This window comes from Mastigoproctus giganteus, chromosome 11, assembly GCF_048544385.1.
Source record: "Mastigoproctus giganteus isolate SK-2022 chromosome 11, ASM4854438v1, whole genome shotgun sequence".
Taxonomy (NCBI): domain Eukaryota; kingdom Metazoa; phylum Arthropoda; class Arachnida; order Uropygi; family Thelyphonidae; genus Mastigoproctus; species Mastigoproctus giganteus.
Genome location: NC_143585.1, coordinates 136,739,120 through 136,759,619, shown reverse-complemented (window position 1 = coordinate 136,759,619; position 20,500 = coordinate 136,739,120). Strand labels below are relative to the sequence as shown.

Below are 20,500 nucleotides of genomic sequence, written 5' to 3'. Positions count from 1 at the left end.
TTGAGGAAATGGGACCCAGTCAGAAGAGTGTGAAATTATGCCTGTATGAAAATGTAGATGAAGCCATTTTTAAGTGGGTGAAGTTAATTCAAGAAAAGAAAAGGCTATGGAGTATGCACCTTTTCTGGGGCATAAAACATTCCAAGCCAGTTCTGGTTGACTGGGTACATTTAAAAAGTGCCATGGCTTACTTGAAAAAGTTATTTCTGTGAAAGTGGAGTTGTAATCGAAGAAGACTGTATTTGAAAGAAACAGTTTTGAAAAAAAATGTGGAGGACTAGGAGCCCAAAGACATATTCAATGTTGATGAAACTGGTCTATTTTTTAAGTGTTTGCCGACACTGAATTTTAAATGTGATAAATGTTTAGGTGGTAAAAATAGTAAGAAGAGAATTATTTTTGGCGCAAACATGGTTGGTAATGAAAAACTGAAGCTTTTGGTAACAGGCAAAAGTAAAAAACCCCGATGTTTCAAAGGAATAAAGTCATCAGAGTTGGATTACAACAAAAAATCTTGGATGACAACTGAAATTTTTGAACAGTGGGTTTTAAATTTCAATAGAAGGGAGACGAAAGAAAACAGAAAAATCAATTTGATTGTCAACAACTGCCCTGCCTACCTTCACTTGGTAATTTCAAAACTTACAAGTGGTGAAGCTTTTGTTCCTCCCTCTGAATACCTCATCTAAACTGCAGCCAATGGATCAAGGTATTATCAAAAATTTGAAAATGCACTACCTAAGGTGCACACTGAAAAAAATTATACTGAGAATAGAAACCAACCAACCTATAGATTCTGTTATAAATTTGCAGATGTGCATATCAGAGTTAGTGAAAGTGTGGAGTCAAGATGTGATGGAAACAATGATTAAGGATTGTTTTGCAAAAGCAGGTTTTGCTAAAATTCCAATTAACACTAATTAGAGGAATGAATTACTACAAGATATTGAGCAATCTTGGCAAGAAGTGCAAGCGAGAGGTTTGATCAGTGGAGAAACTGTTCTTGGCGAACTTTTAGGAGTTGATAATGATGTCATAGTAACTGAATATCTGAGTGACTAACATTTTGGAGAGTATTCAAAGAACTAGTTTCTATACTGAAGATGAGTTAGATGAAAATGAGGGCAACGAAGGCAATATTAAACCTTCCAAACATTGAAATGTTGGCAGCATTTGAAACTTTGCATCGAGGCCTACAGTGTGAAGAAAATGTGCCAGAAAATATAAATTTAAATAAATAATTGTTATATTTATACTCTGGGAGAACCACATGGTTAGAGGAGTTCAGAAGATCAAGAGAATACAAGAAACAGCACTGCTTGAACCCTGGTCACTCAAAGCATGTGTACCCTCGAACCTTACCATTTGGCTAATGTGAACATTTTTATGAACAATGTACAGTAAAATCCAGTGTACAACAAAAAGTAATCAAATATTTTACAAAATAATTCCTAAATGTACTAATATATTGTGCTCATCATGTAAGTAGTCAATTCTTAAATGTATGAATTAATTGTTTTAAGATATTAGAAAATTTATTCATTTCCACTAATTTCTGATTTATTTCCCATCTTTCTGAATGTTGGATTACTGTATTTTTCATTGTCTCATATTTCTTTATAATGAAATTTTTGTTTAACAAGTTTTTTCAAGTGAACAATCAATTTTGTTATATAAAGGTGCAACTGTATATCTTTAGCACTTTTAATCAGTGTATTTTCTTTTATTTAATATATTCTATTTAATTTCATGAATTTTTAACTGTAAATATTTTGTAATATTTTATTTTATGATAAACTTTGTTTTGAATTGGTCAGTGTCTATAAGAAAGTTATATGTACCACAAAGTATGATGCTACATTTAGTTAATGCTATGTTTAGGGGTTATTCTTAGCAAAGTGCTATATCCGCTACCTGAATACCAAGACACCACAATATTAAAAATAAATAAATAAAATAAAACACGAAAAAGAAACAGGCGAAGTGATGTTCATCCTCAGCAGTGCAAATGCATAACTCACCCCCTACCCAAGGAGATGCATTCTTAAGAAATAAAATTAACCAAAAACAAGAATCTTACAAGCACTACCTCTTTAAAAGAACATCGGTACTTGTGAATTTTGAAAAAGACCGTATTTCAGTTGTTGACCTCTATCAAGAAAATGTCAGTAGATGTCCCTATACAATGTAAACACAAAAAGAAATAACAAAATAAATCATTGGGTACACCTTAGATGGAAGGGCACTTGCATTAGTGAGGGTGCACGTTGTTTTATCTTTTTTTTTTTTTTTTTTTGTTATCTTTCAATTTTACTTGATTTTAATATGAGGATGTTTCAGTATTAAGATAGCAATATAGCACCTTGCCAAGAATAGCCCTAATTGTAGCATTAACTTGTTTTGGTAACTAATGTTTCTTTTTCATAATAGTGTTGAAGCCATAACCATGTTTTCCTAATTATAATAAAGGTAAATAAAATTGCAAAAGAAATTAAAAAAACAGAAAAAAAAAATAAAAACCCATTGTTACTTTTTTTTTTCAAGGCAGTAATATATACTACATTTATATATGTATTATTTCATTCAGTTTCTTGAAAACTTATGAATCTGAACTTGAGAGAATTTCTTCGATTTTAGCTTGTGTAAACTCACATTATCTCCACTTATGTCTGTATATGTAGTTGTAATAATACTGTAGATTTTCAAGACAATCTGTTGCATATACAGATGTAATTTTTTGATACTGCTTTGAAATAGCCTTCAAAACTTATATATACATGCCCACTTGTAAAATTGATAATGGTCTTCCTAAACCTAAGATATCCCATATAGTTGTTTATGGCATTTCTTTTCCCAGGAATTTTATAGTTGGATATAAAGTTGGTTCAATGTCGTTGCTTATGGCATTTTTTTTCCCAGGAATTTTATAGTTAGATATAAAGTTGGTTCTAGCATTATGAGCACAACTGTTTCTTAATTCTCCATTACTATTTTATGATCAGCCAGTTCCAGCTGTCACTATCATAATGTTAAAAGACCACCCCCTCCCCATCAGATCACTAAATTAGTGCTAAATTAATGTGAAAATGAAATAGGATATATTTGGCTTCAGCTAAGATGAAATAAAATTTCATTTTAGACATGTTCTGTGAATATGTGTGATAAATAAGGAAAAATAATATTAAATAAAAACTTTGAACGTTTCATCCAAATTATTCTACTAGGTAAATACATTGTTTAATGCTATTGCTACCGGCCTTTCCGATGACCCTTTTGACCTCGGATTGGAAATTACAGGATATTGAATCATTCTGGATTGGAGAGGGGAAAGACATTTTTGGACTTTCTTCTCAATATGACTGAACTAGTCAGCCTCCAGCAAAGGTTTCTTGACAAAAATATCCAGTTTTTCTTATATCAAATTGGAAAAAAAAGTTCTCAAAGTACAATGGTTTCCCTCCAAGTGGATTAAAAACCCAGTACCACAAATTTGCATAATGGAGCAGTGAATGTGCCAATGAAATAGTATTAGCATTAGGTGGAGGCATATGATACAAGAAAGCAAGCTTATATACCATCAGCCAAAAACAAAAAAAAAACCTTCCCATTTCACCCATCCATTCACTTCAAACATTTGTCTAGTTCAGTCTTGAATTTATTTAAACAGTCAACTTCCACAATAGCAAGTGTAAGTTTGTTCCAGCAACCAGCCACCTGCTGGCTAAAAGGTAAATTTCTGCACATCTATTCTATAACTGTCTTTGCTCAATTTGAATTTATACCACTTCAGGTGCAAATTCTGAGCAAGAGGAAGAATCTTATCAGCATTGAGCTTGCTCAAACCATCCAAGGCCTTATACACCTCAATCAGATCACCTCCCAGATGCCTTGTCTCCAGACTCTGCAATTTCCAGAACTTAAGTCTTTCTTGGTAACAGCAACCCTTTATTCCCCTCATTAATTTCTTTGCCCTTCTTTGTACTCATTCCAGCAGCTCTACATTTTTCCTAAAATGAAGCCTCCAGACCTGCATGCAGTACTCAAGGTGTGCCTGACAAGGGAATAATCACTTCTTTTTCCTTAATACCACACAGTTGGTATGTTACTCTGGGGTTACTGCTATCCATGTGCAACACTTTGCATTTGTCAATGTTCAACTTCATTTGCCACCTCTCAGCCCATCTGCTCAACTTTTCCAGATCCTGTTGCAGTAGCATACTGTCCTCACTGTCATTAACAACCCTACCAACCTTCATGTAATCTGCAAACTTGGACATTAAGCCTGATATACCTTTATCAATATCATTGATCAATTCAGAAAATATTAGTGGGCCCAATACAGAAAATATTAGTGGGTCCAGTTCCTTTGCAGCCACATCATAGTATCCAATCAAATTGTTATCCTTGTTATCACTTAACAAACCCATACTGTGTCTACACTATAATTGCAGTATTGTCTAGATAATCTTGCAATGCTTCTTTAACCAGTGACTCCATTAAAAATCCCGGAACAGAAGTTAAACTAACAGGCCTGTAATTACCCGTGTCACCTTTCGATCCCCCTTTGTGAATTGGGGATTCGTTTGTGCATTTCCAGTTCATGGGAACCTCCCCTGAGTCCAAGGATGCCCTCATAATCGTGGCTAATGGCCTGCTTACTTACTTTGCTGCCTCCTTTAAAATAACTGATTAGATTCCATCCACCCCAGGTGCCTTTCTTATGTTTAACTCCAACAATTTCTCCTCCACTTTGCTCTCAGTTATTGCAAAATCCTTTAGCTCCTTGTTACAGTTTGATTAACTTCTGGTATTCTCATCCCGTAATAACTCTTCATGTGTGAATGTAGATGCAAAATACTCATTCTGTTTGTCAGCTACCTCAGCAGGATCATTAACAATCGAACCATCGATATCAAGTGGACCAATTAACTCATTCCCCTTCCTTCTAGAGTTTACATAAGTAAAGAAGTCTTTACTGTTTTTCCTTATATTCTTTGTCAAAGGTTTCTCATCTGCCTTTGCTTACTAACCTCCTTTGTGACTTGATTACGGACTATGTTATATCTACCATCTGTGTCTCCTGATAATTTATATGCATTCTATGCATTTTTATTCACTGCCACGAGTTTCATTAGTTCATCTGACATCCATTTAAGCCTAAACCTTGAACAGTAATTTTTAGTTGGTATGAAAAGGCTAATAGCTTCCAAGATTAATTCCTCGAATGCCCTCCCATTTAGAATTTGCTGTTGGCAACATCATCAGTTGGTTCCCAAATTCCAATTCTGCATTTCTTATATCTGTGTGACACCATGTCAATAAAAATAGAAAGAGATAGTCAGTGAATTTATAATGAATGAATATAGTCATTAAATCATGCTGTCTAATAAACTAGTTTCATTATGCCTGTATAATTGTATCCTTCTGTGTTGTCTTGCAGTTGCAAAAGGGTGTTCAACAATGTGTACATGTGTTGTAATGCATAAATTTATTTACACTTTATTTGAATATTATGAATTGATTTTAAATTTTGTTCATTTCAGATAATGTTCAAAGTAATGCCTTGAAATTGTTTTAAGATAGATTTTTATGAATTGGATATTTGTATATTTATGTGCTGTAGATACTGGATAGTGGTGATCTGGAAATAAGTGACGTATTATCTACTGATGAAGGAGATTACACATGCTATGCTACTAATAAATTTGGTGATCAAGAGGCCATGGGTAGATTGGAAGTTAAAGGTAGGAAAGTATCTTCTAAGCATATTGTTTTTAGAGATTAATAAAAAAAAATAAGGATCCATAACATTGGAGCAACCATACCACTTGTAATGCACCATAAAATGGATTAGGCATTATAGGTGTTAGTGTTGGACAAATATTATGTAGCAGGGCTTCCCTTAAATTATTTTAATTTAAGTTATATAATAATGTATCCATTTGTATCAGCTTTGTACACATTATGTTAGTGCTTGCCAATAAAAACTAAGTAAGCTTATTATTCTTATATTATTTCTTCTTGAAGGGCGAGTTCCACCCTGTGATGGGTACTTGCACCAAGAGCACAAAGTGGTTGTTATGTCTCACTGTTACTGTGGTCGAGGAACTCTCTGATCCTTGACCACAGTAACAGTGGTCAAGGATCAGAGATCCTACAGGTTTATTATTATGATTATGAGTTTAATTAGCCTTTTTGTGATAGAATACAGACTCTTTTCAGCAAGCAGTTATATGCACAAGTTTTACCAAAATATTCTTCATTTTCAGAATGAAGAATATTTTAGATATCAAATAAATAACTAGCACTCTAACATAACAATAAAATACAGTGTATTCAAATTACTCTGTCTCTGAGAGGGAATATCACAGTGAACATATGCACAAGTAGCACCTTTGAAGCAAAAGGATCATACAGCGAATAATTAGGACACTGTGATGAGCAGTGGTTCAGATAACTGATAATTGGGCTTCTGTCAGAAAGAGTAAGTGGGGTTTGCAGATCGTAGGTAGACATAGATATCATTCAAATTGAAACTGACACCACGTATATTTGTGAAAATGAATAAAGAAATTTTTGTGAGGTTTAGATCTTTTTGCAGATAAGTTTGTTCATTAGTTTGACCATAATGCATGCAATAGATAAAGCAAAAGTAGAGGTGCAGGATATGATGCACAAAATAATGAAATTTTTGGATATGGCATACACACAACAAGAATATACCCAGCTTCTTGGCATAACTGGTCAAGTCATGAAAGGCCTTGTCTCTAATGTCATCAAATGCCACCATGTCTCTAATATCCATGTTGTAGATATTAGAGACATGATATCACTCAGATATAAAGAATACAGAATTTGAATATGGGAAGTACAATGTGTACAGAAAGGACAGACATAACAGTAGAGCGGAGGGTTATACTTTTAGTTAAAGATCACATTAAAATTTGAGTAGGTGTGTGTTATGGGCTGGACTTTGACGAGTATAATGAGCAGCTGTACAGATATTAAGAGTGGGCTAGTAAATTAGAATGTCTTATTTTCAATTTTATCTTTTCAGATATTGACTGGTATTGTGGATTGGTCACCCACACATATTTGTGGATTTGTTGAATAACTGTTTCCTACACTAGCATGTTAGAGAGGCAATACCCTTGGCCTGATTATCAGCAATGACCCTTCATGCATTAAGAATCTGCTAAGAAAATAAACAAGGAATAATCAATTAGAAATTCACTACAGATCTATTAGTGATATATCACAATACTTAGTAGTGAACTACAACAGTAGTACGAGAGGCATTGATTTTATCTCATATTGTGACTATCTTCACAACGAGATACCGTGATATTCCACTACCTCAAATAAGTAACACTTCAGCATTGGAAAAGAATATTGTTACTTCTTCTCAGCAGATATCCCCATCCAGACCTCACCGTTTCAAGGCTTATTGGCCTATCATCGGTGGGTGGGTAGATACCCTAATGTTGCAATCATGCCAACCCAGTTATGAAGTATAACCCCACAATATGAGAGATGCCAAATGGTGTACATAGTAATAATACTAAGAAAATAAATGCACAGGGTGTAATACACTACGAATTAGAAATTCACTGCAGAACTATCAGTGATATATCATAATACTTTGGTCATAGTGGTGAACTACAACAGTAGTATGAGAGGCATCAATTTAATTTTATCCCATAGTGACTACTTTCACAATATGAGATATGGTGCCATCTGGATGGTGGTATCCACTGAGAATACCCCAATGTACATCATGTCGAGTACAACTGACCATTTGCCATTTGTTAGTAGACTGTCCCCACTTTCAAAACATCTGCTTAAACGCCTTTAAATCAATTGCTAATAAACAGTCATCAATAAATTTATTGCAGATTCCATATTCACCATGAGAAAGACACAATATGGCCCCGGCAGCCTATGTATCATTAAATTCTATAACAACCACTGAGAATAAGTAACAATAGTCTTCTCCATTGGCGAAGTGCTACTTATTCGAGGCAGTGCAATATCATGGTAACTCGTTGTGAATGTAGTCACAATATGAGATAAAATTAAATCGATGCCTCTCGTACTACTGTACGAGAGGCATCGATTGTACACTGAACAAACAGAATTCATGGTATGCCTGGCTCCTGAGCAACGTGATGCTGCCACCCCTTTCACTAGTGGACAAACCCACCATTGGCAGGTATTTAGGTATGCTGCATCACTGCATTCACATAAACGGTAATTCGATGTCACTATGGATAAATGTCGTGAGCTAACCGACTTTGAAAGAGGGATGATAGTGGGTGTTTGATGATTGGGGTCACTCTATTGCGGAGGTGGTACAGAAATGCACTATCCCTGTTCAACAGTATCAAGAGTGTATCGGGAATATGCCATTTCCGGAATAACATCTCATTGTGGACAATGCTGTGTGTGTGTGTGTGTGTGTGTGTGTGTGTGTGTGTGTGTGTGTGTGTGTGTTGCGCGCGTGCGCGCGCTGTGTCGGGATGGTTCCTAGGCATTTGCCTATCTCCACCTAATTCACTAATAATTGACAGAAAAACTGTAAAGTGGGCCTGATAAAATAGAGAAGAAATAGATTTTTCAAAACAAGAGAAATTTTGAAATGATAACAATTTTGAGAGAATATCTAAAAAGTTAATAATAAAGTTTTTGTATAGTAAAGATTAAATAATGTATTAAAGAAATGTTTGTGAGTGTAGTATGTTGTTAATGTCAGGTCACTTTGCCATGAGGGAGCAGCTGCTACCTGATGCCCGTCCCCGGCACGTGGAGCCGGACCTGCATCTACTATTTTAAGCTGTAGTGCATTTTGAAAGAGAGATGATAGTGGGTGCCCAATGATTGGGTCACTCTATTGCGGAGGTGGTACAGAAATGCACTATCCCTGTTCAACAGTATCAAGAGTGTATCGGGAATAGGCCATTTCCGGAATAACATCTCATCGTGGACAGTGCTGTGGATGGAGAAAAGTGGTGGAGGAACGTGGCCATCAACGTCTGTCTCACATTTTTTCAGCCAGTGGAGAGCGACAGTGACACAAATCACAGCCGACTTCAACAATGGAAGTGCCAGAAATGTCCCCACCAAGACCATCAGGCAATCATTAGCCGCAATAGGTTATGGTACCCGCCAGAGTCCCATTGCTAACATGACACAGGACTCTACGCCTCAACTGGGCAAAAGAACATCGGCACTGGACCTCGGATGATTGGAGATGGATCTCCTGGTCTGATGAGTCCTATTTCTAGTTATTTCAAGTGGATGGGAGGGTGTATATCTGGTGGAAACCGCATGTACCCGTCATATCAACACAGAACTGTTTAGGTAGGTGGATGGTCGGTAATGGTCTGGGGTGTGGACCTCTGGTACGTCTGGACACATTTTTGAATGGTCCAGGTTATGTGTCCATCCTTGCAGGCCATCTGCATCTCTTCATGGTCATCATGCACCCACAGGGCAATGGACTCTTCCAGCAGGACAATGTGCCTCCCCACAAAGCTAGGTGATTAGAACATAGTTCGAAGAGCATTCCGCAGATTTTACCACCATGGAATGGCTTCCCCATTTACCTGACATGAATCCTGTGGAACGACTTTGGGATGCTGTGGAAAGATATGTTTGAGCTTTGGATCCTCCATCCAGGAATGTGACGGAAATATGGACAGCAGTGCAGCAAGCATGAATGGAAATACCTATGGAACACTTTCATGAAGCATTCCATAGGTATTTCCATTCATAGGCAGTCACATAGGTTCACCATGTGACTGCCCTTATCCGGGCAAAAGGTGGGCCTACCTGTTACTAGGTAAGTATCCCATGATTTCTGTTTACTCAGTGTAGTTAATTACTACGAACAAAGTATTGTGATATATTACTGTTAGTTCTGTAGTAATTAAAAATCTGCAGATAAAAGACCCACTGGCAGTAAACATAGAGCATTGATGGGATTTACTTAAAGATTTAACTACTGTCAAAAATAAAAGGAAGAAGGGTTTTTGCTTTCATAAATGTAATTACAGTGGCCTGAGACAGTTTTTGAATTCTATGCAGTGGGACAACTGATGAAGTTACCAACAGCAAATTCTAAATGAAAGCATTCAGGGATATAATCGTAGAAGCTTCTAGGCTCTTTTTACCTAATAAGAAATACTATTCAAGGCTTACACATAAATGGATTTGAGATGCACTGATGAATATGTGGCAGAGAAGACAAATACATATAGTTATTCAGGTGATCCAGAAATAAATACTAGATATAAACTAACCTTCAGTTGTCACAAAGGGGTTTAGGCACACTAACGCAGATGACAAGAAATCCTTGGCAAATAATGCAAAAATAAACAGCAAAGACTTCTTTACTTATATAAACATTAACATGTTCACTGCCTCAATGCATATATGCTTAAAACACACTAGGTGTGATGTGCCATAATGGACAATACGAGCAGTCATTCTTAAGCAGTCAACGAGTTCCATAAGTATTGGCACCTTGATTGAATACTTTTCAGCAGTGTTTGGCATTTGTTTGGAGACTAGGCACACAGTTTTATTTGTTTTTTGCTTGTGAAAAAACAAATAAATTAAGATTTGTTCTGATTTACAGCTGAACACTAAAGTGTTCGCGTTTATCAATGAGTTCCAAACTTTTAATTTTAACCATTATGTACGAATGTTTAGCTTTTCTTGTGTAATCGGCCTATAATTTCCTATTTGGAAAAGATCTTGTTTTACAACTACCTTAAATATCCATCATTACTTAAATGCCGATCTCCTAGTCATTTTCTAATATAGGAAGGTATTGTTTGCTTCAGTCCTTCAAACGTTAGACTGGTATTGTTAATCAAGGGTATTGTTTGCTTCAATCTTTCAATGTTTTGTTAGAACAGTGAGTTTCTGCTTTTTTTTGTATAAATTAAATCTGCCACAAATATATTTAAGGCAAATTCTTGTTGAGCAACATCGAAGGATGCTAATTTCCTCATTTCCTGGTGAGAAATCATTAGCTGGTTGCTTGACTCTCTGATTGCAGTTGCTACATGTCATAGATATTATAAATATCATTTGTAAATGTCTGTGACAAACATAGACATCAGATAGTAAATGTTATGTGGTAACATTATTTTAATATAAATGGAATTATCCAAACTGTGAATGAATTCACTATTTATTCAAAACTCAAGGCTCTGTCACGGCAATTGTTTTGAAACTTACTTCTCTTACTTAAGACAATGTGTAACCTCTGTTTGCAAATTTATGCTGACCTGTGAATTGTGTGTGGAATAAAATTTCTAATCAAATACAAAAAAAATTGTATACCTTGAACCCAATATTTGAGCTGTCTTGGTCCTTGCAGGAATTGAATAAAGAAGGTGAGGTTATATTTCAATGCAGATGTTGAAATAATTAAAAAAAAAAAACTATGACACACTGAGATGTCAACAAACAGCAGTTACAAAGCTGAAGTTTTATTTATTTATTTATAATAAGCTTTATTTATAATAAAACTATATTAACTGTTTAGATGCAGATAATGGTGTTTTTAATATTAGTAATGGCAAATGATGCAAGAAAGCAAGCTTATAGAGCATCAGCCAAAAAAAAAAAAAAAAAAACCCTTCCCACCTAACCTGCCCATCCCCTTCAATAGTTTTTCATGTTCTTCCTTGAATTTATTCAAACTACCCACTTCCACAACAGCAGATGGAAGTTTTTCCAACAATCAAACAACTGCTGGGTGAAGGAAAACTTCCACACCTCTCTCCTACAACCATCAGTTTGAATTTATGCCCCCCCCCATATGTAATCTGAACAATAGGAAGAATACCATCCCCAATGAGCTTGTTCCAATCCTTTTAAAGCCTTAAATGCCTCAGTCAGATTGCCTTGCAGTGTGCTTAGTCTCCAGATGGTGCAATTTGCAGAACTGAAGCCTTTCTTGGTAAAATCATCCTTTTGTTCCCTCACCAATTTCATTGCCCTTCTCTGCACCCATTCCATCAAATCTATATCTTTCCTAAAACGAGGGCACCAGAACTGTGTGTAGTACTCAAGACATAGCTTAGCCATTGCCTTATACATTGCTAGCAGGACTAATCACCTTCTTATCCCTACTAGCAAAGTTCCTGTATATCATTGACAAAACCCCCATGAGTTGTCCTGGCAGCATGTGTCTGCACTGCTCAGAGAATTGCATAGCTGATTGTACAGTTACTCCAGCTCTTTTTCATTTTCCAACATCTTTTCCAGAGTTGCTATGTTAATCTGGGATAACTGCTATCACATGCAGTATCTTGCATCTGTCAATATTAAACTTCAACTGCCATTTCTCAACCCATCTGCCTAATTTTTCAAGATCCTGTTGCAACAGCTTACTCTAATTACTGTCAATAACCATTCTGCCAACCTTTGCATCATCTGCAAACTTAGACATTAAGCCTGATATAACTTCATCAAAATCATTAATAAATATACAAAACAACAATGAACTCAGCACCAGTGGTGTATTCAGGGCAGAATGCACCGGAATGACATTCCGGTACTTTTTTTCTAAATGCCATAACAGAAAATCATTAAATTTATACACCTAATATTATGAAACAATGGCATAATCAAAGGGGAAGGAGAAATATCTATATTACCCATTGCTACTAAAAATATATATTAATAGTAATCTTTAAAATTAATAGATTTCCTTAAAAATTTATTTAAAAACAAAAATATAAATTCTGCAATGAAACCTGAACATTTCTTACTAAAGTATAATGTGTTAGATAGAGATCCAACAAACGATATATGCTGTGATGCATGCGAATGCTGCATTTTGATTCACCATGAGCTGAATGCTAGAATTGGTGGTTCTATGAACCACGAGTCTGAAGTCTGATTCAGTTAATGTACAATCAATGTACTATATGCATTATCATATAGTCTTCTGGAGAACGAGCATTCTAGTACTATTTTTTTTTAGTAATGCACCTCTGCTCAGCACTAAAACCTGGTGGGGGGTTCACTAATAACATTAGTCCATGAAGATTAGTGTCCAGTAATAACCAATCTGTCTTCTCCCAATCAACCAACCCTTTATCTAGAGTAGTAATTTGTCCTTAATGCCACACTGCTCCAATTTATACAGCAGTCTGCTATGTGCAGTATCAAAAGCATTCCTGAAATCCGAGTATACGAAATCAAAATTATTTTTTTCATCCAGTTTCTTTCTTTCTTACTGCATCATAACATCCAATCAGATTGGTCAGACAAGATTGCCTCTTATCAAATCCTTGCTGTGAATGCAATATAATTGCATTCCTGTCTAGGGGGTCCTCCTACATTACTTCTTTAACCAGTGACACCATCATTTTCCTTAGAACAGAAGATAAGCTGATAGGTCTGTAATTAGTCATGTCATATTTCGATCTCCCCTCTGGGAAATGGGAATACATTCTCATATATCCAGTTTATAGGGACCTGCTCTGAATCCAAAGATGCTCTCATAATTGTGACCTGTGATTTGCTTACCTCCTTTGCTGCCTTCCTTAATTATAATTGGATAGATTGCATTCACCCCAGGTGCCTTTTTTATGTTAAGCTTCAACAATTTTCTTCCACTTTCCTCTCAGTTATCACAAAACATTTAGTTCTCTATTAGATTTTGATGAAGTTCTTGCATCCCCCTCCCTAAAGAACTCATGCATGAATGTAGATATAAAATGCTTATTCAGTTTTTCAGCAACATGGATAGGATCTTCAAAAGTTAAACCATCAACATCAAGTGGACCAGTTTGATTCAACCCCATCCTTCTACTATTAATATAAATAAAGAAGTTTTTGCCAGACACTTCTCATAATCTGCCTTAGCTTTGCCTAACCTCCTTTGTGACTTTATTACAGACTAGTTTATATCTACCATAGGCTTCTGTATCACCTGATAATTGATATGCATCCAATGCATTTTTCTTCTCTGCCACAAATCTGATCAGTCATCTGACATCCATTTAGATTTAAGGCTGGAATGGTGTATTTCTTAGTGGTATGAAAAGCCTAGTAACTTCTGTGATTACTTCCCTGAATGCTTCTCATATAGAATTTGTTGTTGGTAATGTGATCATATGGTCCCACTGTATAGAATTTAAAAACTTGTCTGAGGCCTCTGTTGTTACCCTTATGAAAGCAAAAGCCTTGTCTTTACCCTTGACAGTAGTTATGTTTTAAGTAAATCGCACATCAGCGCACTGTGATCCGTGCCACCCAATATGGATCTTTTACCTGCAGATTCTTAATGTATGAAGAATCACTGCTGATAATCAGGTTAAGTGTATTGTTTCCTCTTGTTGCCTCTCTAACATGCTTCTCTAGAAAACAGCCATCTGGTAAATCCACAAAAGTCTTGCTGGTGTGTAAGTGTCCATCCCAGAATTTACGTCAGTGTCTGTGAAGTTAAAATCCCCCATTATAAGACATTCTGATTTATTGGCCCACTTTGTTACTCTGTATAGTTGTTTGTTATACTCTGTTATAGGCCTAATGATATCACAGTCATTAGGCCTATAACACACTCCTCTCATTTTCATTTTCCCAGTGCTTATATCACATTAAGCTGATTTAACATTGCGCTGACCACTCATGTTGACTGGATTAACTTCCTCAGATTTAATATGCTTCTTAACTAGGAGCAAAACCTACCCCATCCTGTCTGCCTTTCTTTACTTACTGTACTCTCCATATTCAAATTCTGAATCCTTTGTCTGAGTGACACCATGTGTCTGATATCCTTACAATTTCTGCATTTGATGACTTAATCAAATGCAGAAATTACTGCATTTGATGACTTAATCATTACTTCAAATTCATCACATTTATTTACTGTGCTCCTAGTATTAGTGTATATGCAAGTATACAGGGTGATTCACTACCGGTGTGACAAACTTGCAAGAGGTGTAGAGGGCACAAAGACGAATCGGAATCACATAGCATTGCAGGGTCCGAAATGCCTTTGTCATGCGGTAGAGGACGTTGAACGGGAGGTCGCGTGAACAGCGATCCCGCTGGAAGTCAGCATTTGCGAACTAGTTCCCGAAGCAGTAGGATGGACGAGTATTCAAACGTTGAACTGGCAGACATGCACCTCGCGTGTGGAGCTGCGGACTGTAACGGGCGCGCTGCTCTGCGCTTGTACCAGGAACGTTTCCCGCACAGGCGTGCTCCTCATCATACGATTTTTGCACGTGTGCGAAGGTTACGTGAGACTGGTTGTTTCACGAGAGGTACCATGAATCGAGAGTGAATGACGAGGATGCCAGACAATGAGGAGAATGTCCTACGTTTTGCAGAAGGCAATCCGAGTACGAGTACTCGAACGATAGGCCAATGATTGAGTATTTCCCAATCCACTGTATGGAGGATACTGTCAACAAACCAAATGAGTTCATACCATCTGCAACGCATCCAATCATTGGAGCCTGCAGATTATCCACTCTGGAGGACTTTTGCTACTTGGTTTCTTCAACAGAAATGGTTCGCAAATGCTGATTTCCAGCGGGATCGCTGTTCACGCAACCTCCCGTTCAACGTCCTCTACCGCATGACGAAGGCATTTCAGACCCTGCAATGCTATGTGATTCCGATTCGTCTTTGTGCCCCCTACACCTCCTGCAAGTTTGTTGCACTGGTAGTGAATCACCCTGTATATGAACCTGTTCTTACTCTTATTTACCCTAACACAGCTCATGTATTTACTTGTTTGATGATGATCCACAGCAGGGCTTGAAATCCCCAAGACCTTGATTGGGGATTTCAAGCCCCAAGAAATCCCCAAGACCTTGCACTGCTTCTACATGTTCCAGTAGAAGCAGTGCAAGAATCACTTCCAACTCTGCCTGCAGCTCTAGTTAATCTGTTATCTGTATATTCCCCCAAAGCTATCAGGTTTTCCAGCCCACCTAACGCTGCTTTGATAACATCAATGAATATTCTTGCACCCCTTCCATTTAAGTGTATTTATTCCATTCTTGTAAAAGTCTCTCCTCTTAATAAGTACAGACCACACTGAGAAAAATTCTATCCCTTGAGCCCTGCACAGTCTCTCCAAAGCCAGATTGATTAAGTAAGTCCTCAGATTTCCTATTCTTAATACCATTATTTTTAATGTGTGGGGCGAAACAGTATCACCTTTCCTGCTCCTAAAAGATGATATCTGCTCTACAATCTATATGTCTATCTGCTCTACAATCTACTTTTGCCTTGATAGACATGCCATAATTCTTTTCCAGTTCCTTGCAACAGAGTCACTAACAGTAACTACTTCCTGTAGTGTACTTCCTTCAAGGGGTAGAATTTTTTTCAGCCTGGACTGTACTTGTTAACAGGAGAGATTGCTTCTACAGGGATGGGATACACTTAAATAGAAAGGGTGCAAGAATATTTGCTGATGCTATCGAGGCAGTGTTAGGTGGGTCGGAAAACTGCTAGCTTGGGGGGAGACAAAGACCAATAGATTGACAGTAGCCACTGGCAGAGGTGAAAGAGATTCTTGCACTGCTTCTATTAGAATGAGCAGAAGCCTGAAAAACAAGATGCATGGTATTTCAGAGACTGCTGGGAGCCATTGCGGTACAAGTAAACACATGGGTTGTGTTAGGGTAGCTAAGAATAGAAACAGGTGCAGGTATACTTGCGTGTACACCAATGCTAGGAGTTTAGTAAATAAATTTGATGAATTTGAGGTATTGCTCAAAACATCAAAGGCAGATATTGTTGGGATATCAGAGACGTGGTGTCACACAGATATAAGGGATGCAGAAATGCAATTTGGGGAGTACAACGTCTACAGAAAGGATAGACAGGATAGGAAGGGGGGAGGGGTTATGCTATTAGTTAAGAAACACATAAAAACCAAGGAAGTGAAGCCAGTCGACATCGCTGGACAGTGCAGTGTTGAGTCAGTTTGGTGTGACATAAGCATTGGGAGATCAAAATTGAGAGTAGGAGTGTGCTATAGGCCTAATGACTCTGATGAGTATAATAAGGAACTGTACAGGGAAATAGAGTGGGCCAGTAAATCAGAGAGTCTTATAATGGGAGATTTTAATTTCCCAGATATTGACTGGAATTTGGGGGCTGGTTACTCACACACTAGCAGGGCTTTTGTGGATTTATTGGATGATTGTTTTCTACATCAGCATGTTCGGGAGGCAACTAGAGGGAGTAATACTCTTGATTTGATTATCAGCAGTGATTCTTCATGCATTAAGAATCTGCAGATAAATGAACCACTAGGTGGCAGTGATCACAGTGTGCTGAAGTGGGATTCACTGAAAGAGGTAACTACCATTAGGGGTAAAGGGAAGGGTTATTGCTTCCGTAAAGGCGACTACGATGGACTGAGACAGTATTTAAATTCTATACAATGGGACCAACTGATGATGTTACCAACAGCAAATTCAAAATGGGAAGCATTCAAAGAACTTATCTTGGAAGCTACTAGGCTTTCCATACCAACTAAGAAATATTGTTCAAGGTTTAGGCCAAAATGGATGTCAGATGAACTAATGAGGCATATGGCAGAGAAGAAAAATGCATGGGATACTTACAAATTAACACATGACACAGAAACCTATGATAGATACAAGTTGATATGCAACCAAGTTACAAAGGAGGTTAGGCAGGCGAAGGCAGATTACGAGAAATCCTTGGCAAGGGATGCAAAGAAAAACAGCAAAGAGTTCTTTACTTATGTAAACTCTAGAAGGAAGGGGATGAATCAGATTGGTCCACTTGATATTGATGGGTCAACTGTTGATGATCCTGCTCAGGTAGCTAACAAACTAAATGAATATTTTGCATCGACATTCACACATGAGGAGTTATTCAGCAAGGGGAATGCCAGAGGTGTATTCAACTCTAGCAGTAAGCTACAGAATCTTGAAATAACTGGGAGTACAGTGGAGGAGAAACTGTTGAAGATAAACACAAGAAAGGCACCCGGGGTGGATGGGATCTATCCAGTTATATTAAAGCAGGCAGCAGAGGAAGTAAGCAAACCCTTAGCCATAATTATGAGAGCTTCCTTGGACTCAGGGGAGGTACCCATAGACTGGAAATGTGCAAATGTGACCCCAATTCACAAAGGAGGATCAAAGGCTGACACAAGTAATTATAGACCTGTGAGCTTAACTTCTGTTCCAGGAAAATTAATGGAGGCACTGGTTAAAGAAGCACTGCAGGATCATTTAGACAAGACTTCAGTTATAGCTCAGACACAGCATGGTTTTGTTAAGGGGAAGTCTTGCCTGACCAACTTGATTGGATACTATGATGCAGTCACAAAAGAACTGGATGCAGGGAATAACTTTGATATTATATACTTGGATCTTAGAAAGGCTTTTGATACTGTTGCACATGCAAGACTGCTACACAAATTGGAGCAGTGTGACATTGGAGGCAAATTGCTGCTATGGATAAAGGGGTGGTTGAGGGGGAGAAGACAGAGAGTGGTAATCAATGGACACTGCTCATCGTGGACTAATGTTATTAGTGGAGTCCCTCAGGGCTCAGTGTTGGGTCCATTATTGTTTTCTATATTTATAAATGATATTGATGATGGTATATCAAGCTTAATGTCCAAGTTTGCAGATGATACAAAGGTTGGCAGGGTTGTCAAGGACACTACTGACACTATGCTGCTGCAACAGGATCTGGAAAGGTTGAGCAGATGGGCTGAGAGGTGGCAAATGAAGTTTAGCATTGACAAATGTAAAGTACTACACATGGGAAAAAGCAACCCCAGAGCAACGTATCAACTCTGTGGTACTACACTGACAGTGGTAGAGAATGAAAGGGACTTGGGGGTGATTGTGCTGGCAGATATGAAGTTCTCTGAGCAGTGCAGACGGGCTGCAAGAGTAGCTCATGGAGTATTGTCAATGATATACAGGATTTTTTCCAGCAGGGATAAGGAGGCGATTATTCCATTGTATAAGGCAATGGTCAGGCCACACCTAGAGTACTGTATACAGGTCTGGAGGCCTCATTTCAAGAAGGATGTAGAGCTGCTGGAACGAGTACAGAGAAGGGCAACAAGATTAGTGAATGGAACAAAGGGGTGCTCTTACGAAGAAAGGCTTAAGTTTTGCAAATTACAGTGTCTGGAGACTAGGCACCAGCGAGGTGATCTGATAGAGGTGTATAAAGCCTTGAATGGTTTAAGCATGCTCAATGCTGATGGGATTCTTCCTCTAGCTCAGAAAAATCACCTGAGAGGGCATAAATTCAAATTGAGGAAAGACAGATGTAGGATAGACGTGCGGAAATTTGCCTTTAGCCAGCGGCTGGTTGGTTGGTGGAACAGACTGCCATCCCTTGTGGTGGAGGTTGATAGCCTAAATAAGTTTAAGGCTCAGCTGGACAGGTATTTTGAACGAACAGAGGGGTGAAGTGGAAGTGGGTTTTTTTTTTGGCTGATGCTGCATAAGCTTGCTTTCTTGCATCAAATGCCTCTACTAATGCTCATGCTAATGCTGTGGAATTGACCCATTCTGCCTTGGAGATTGCCACTGTTGCCTGATCACAAGCATAAGCACTGGTGTTGAATTGAGTTGTGCAGCTGAGAGCTTAATGCGCCCCTCATTTTAATTCCTTTGAGGGATCCACCTTGTTCTTTAAGCTCTTGTAAATGCTCATCAGAATGCTGAGTTTGTTCCTAAGTTTCTCATACCCTTTATCTCAAACACACACACAAGGACATATTCCTTGGCTCTATCTTGTCCTGTTTTAGATATCCGCAAACATTGCACAAGTAGCACATTTCGTAAGGCTGTGATTCGTCTAAGAACCATCCCCTTCATTTTTCCCCCCAAGTCACTCCTGCTACCTTGAGCCCATTGCTTTGCTGCTCTAGTCTATGGCATGATCCCTAATGTGAGTATAAACCTTGAGGGACCAGAGTGTTCCCGAGACATAAATTGAATGCCAGTATGAACACAATTTTCAAATTAAAATTGTATGCATATTAATACCTACCTGTTGTCAATTATGCTCTGTGATCGAGCAATTTATTTGTCATCATCTATATGGAAAAAATCTAGGTGTAAAACCTGTTTATGATGTGAGAAACTTATTGAGGCCTCAAGCAGAAATAGAATAACTGTCTCAAGTAATGGTGCAAGGTTTTTCTGTCATTGGGGTGGTAATGCAGTCTAAGCTATTAAATTGAGTATAATAAATAGAGTATAAAGAATATGTTCATCTTGCATGGAACCAATGGCTACAAACTTAAATAGTTTATCAATACTGTCTGAGCATACTTTCATGAAACATCAGATTTCCACTAAGTAACTAAAATATAAATTGAAAATTTCAGGTAAGTACTGCTATTGTGTTTAAGAAGTTTTTGGTGCTCTACCAGATGAATACATTTTAATTTTCCTAACCATTAAAACTAAAGATCTTTTATCAGATCATTAAACTGTTG

General features: G+C 37.6%; 1 protein-coding gene across 1 annotated transcript in view; it reads left to right on the top strand.

The window, feature by feature from the left end:
- LOC150078459 (neuroglian-like) overlaps window positions 1–20,500 on the top strand; it is a 442,449-nt gene that overhangs the window by 312,641 nt on the left and 109,308 nt on the right. Inside the window, exon 14 of the mRNA XM_090385067.1 lies at window positions 5,624–5,744. Within this exon, the coding sequence (XP_090241193.1) occupies window positions 5,624–5,744 (121 nt within the window). The remainder of the gene's footprint in view (window positions 1–5,623; window positions 5,745–20,500) is intronic.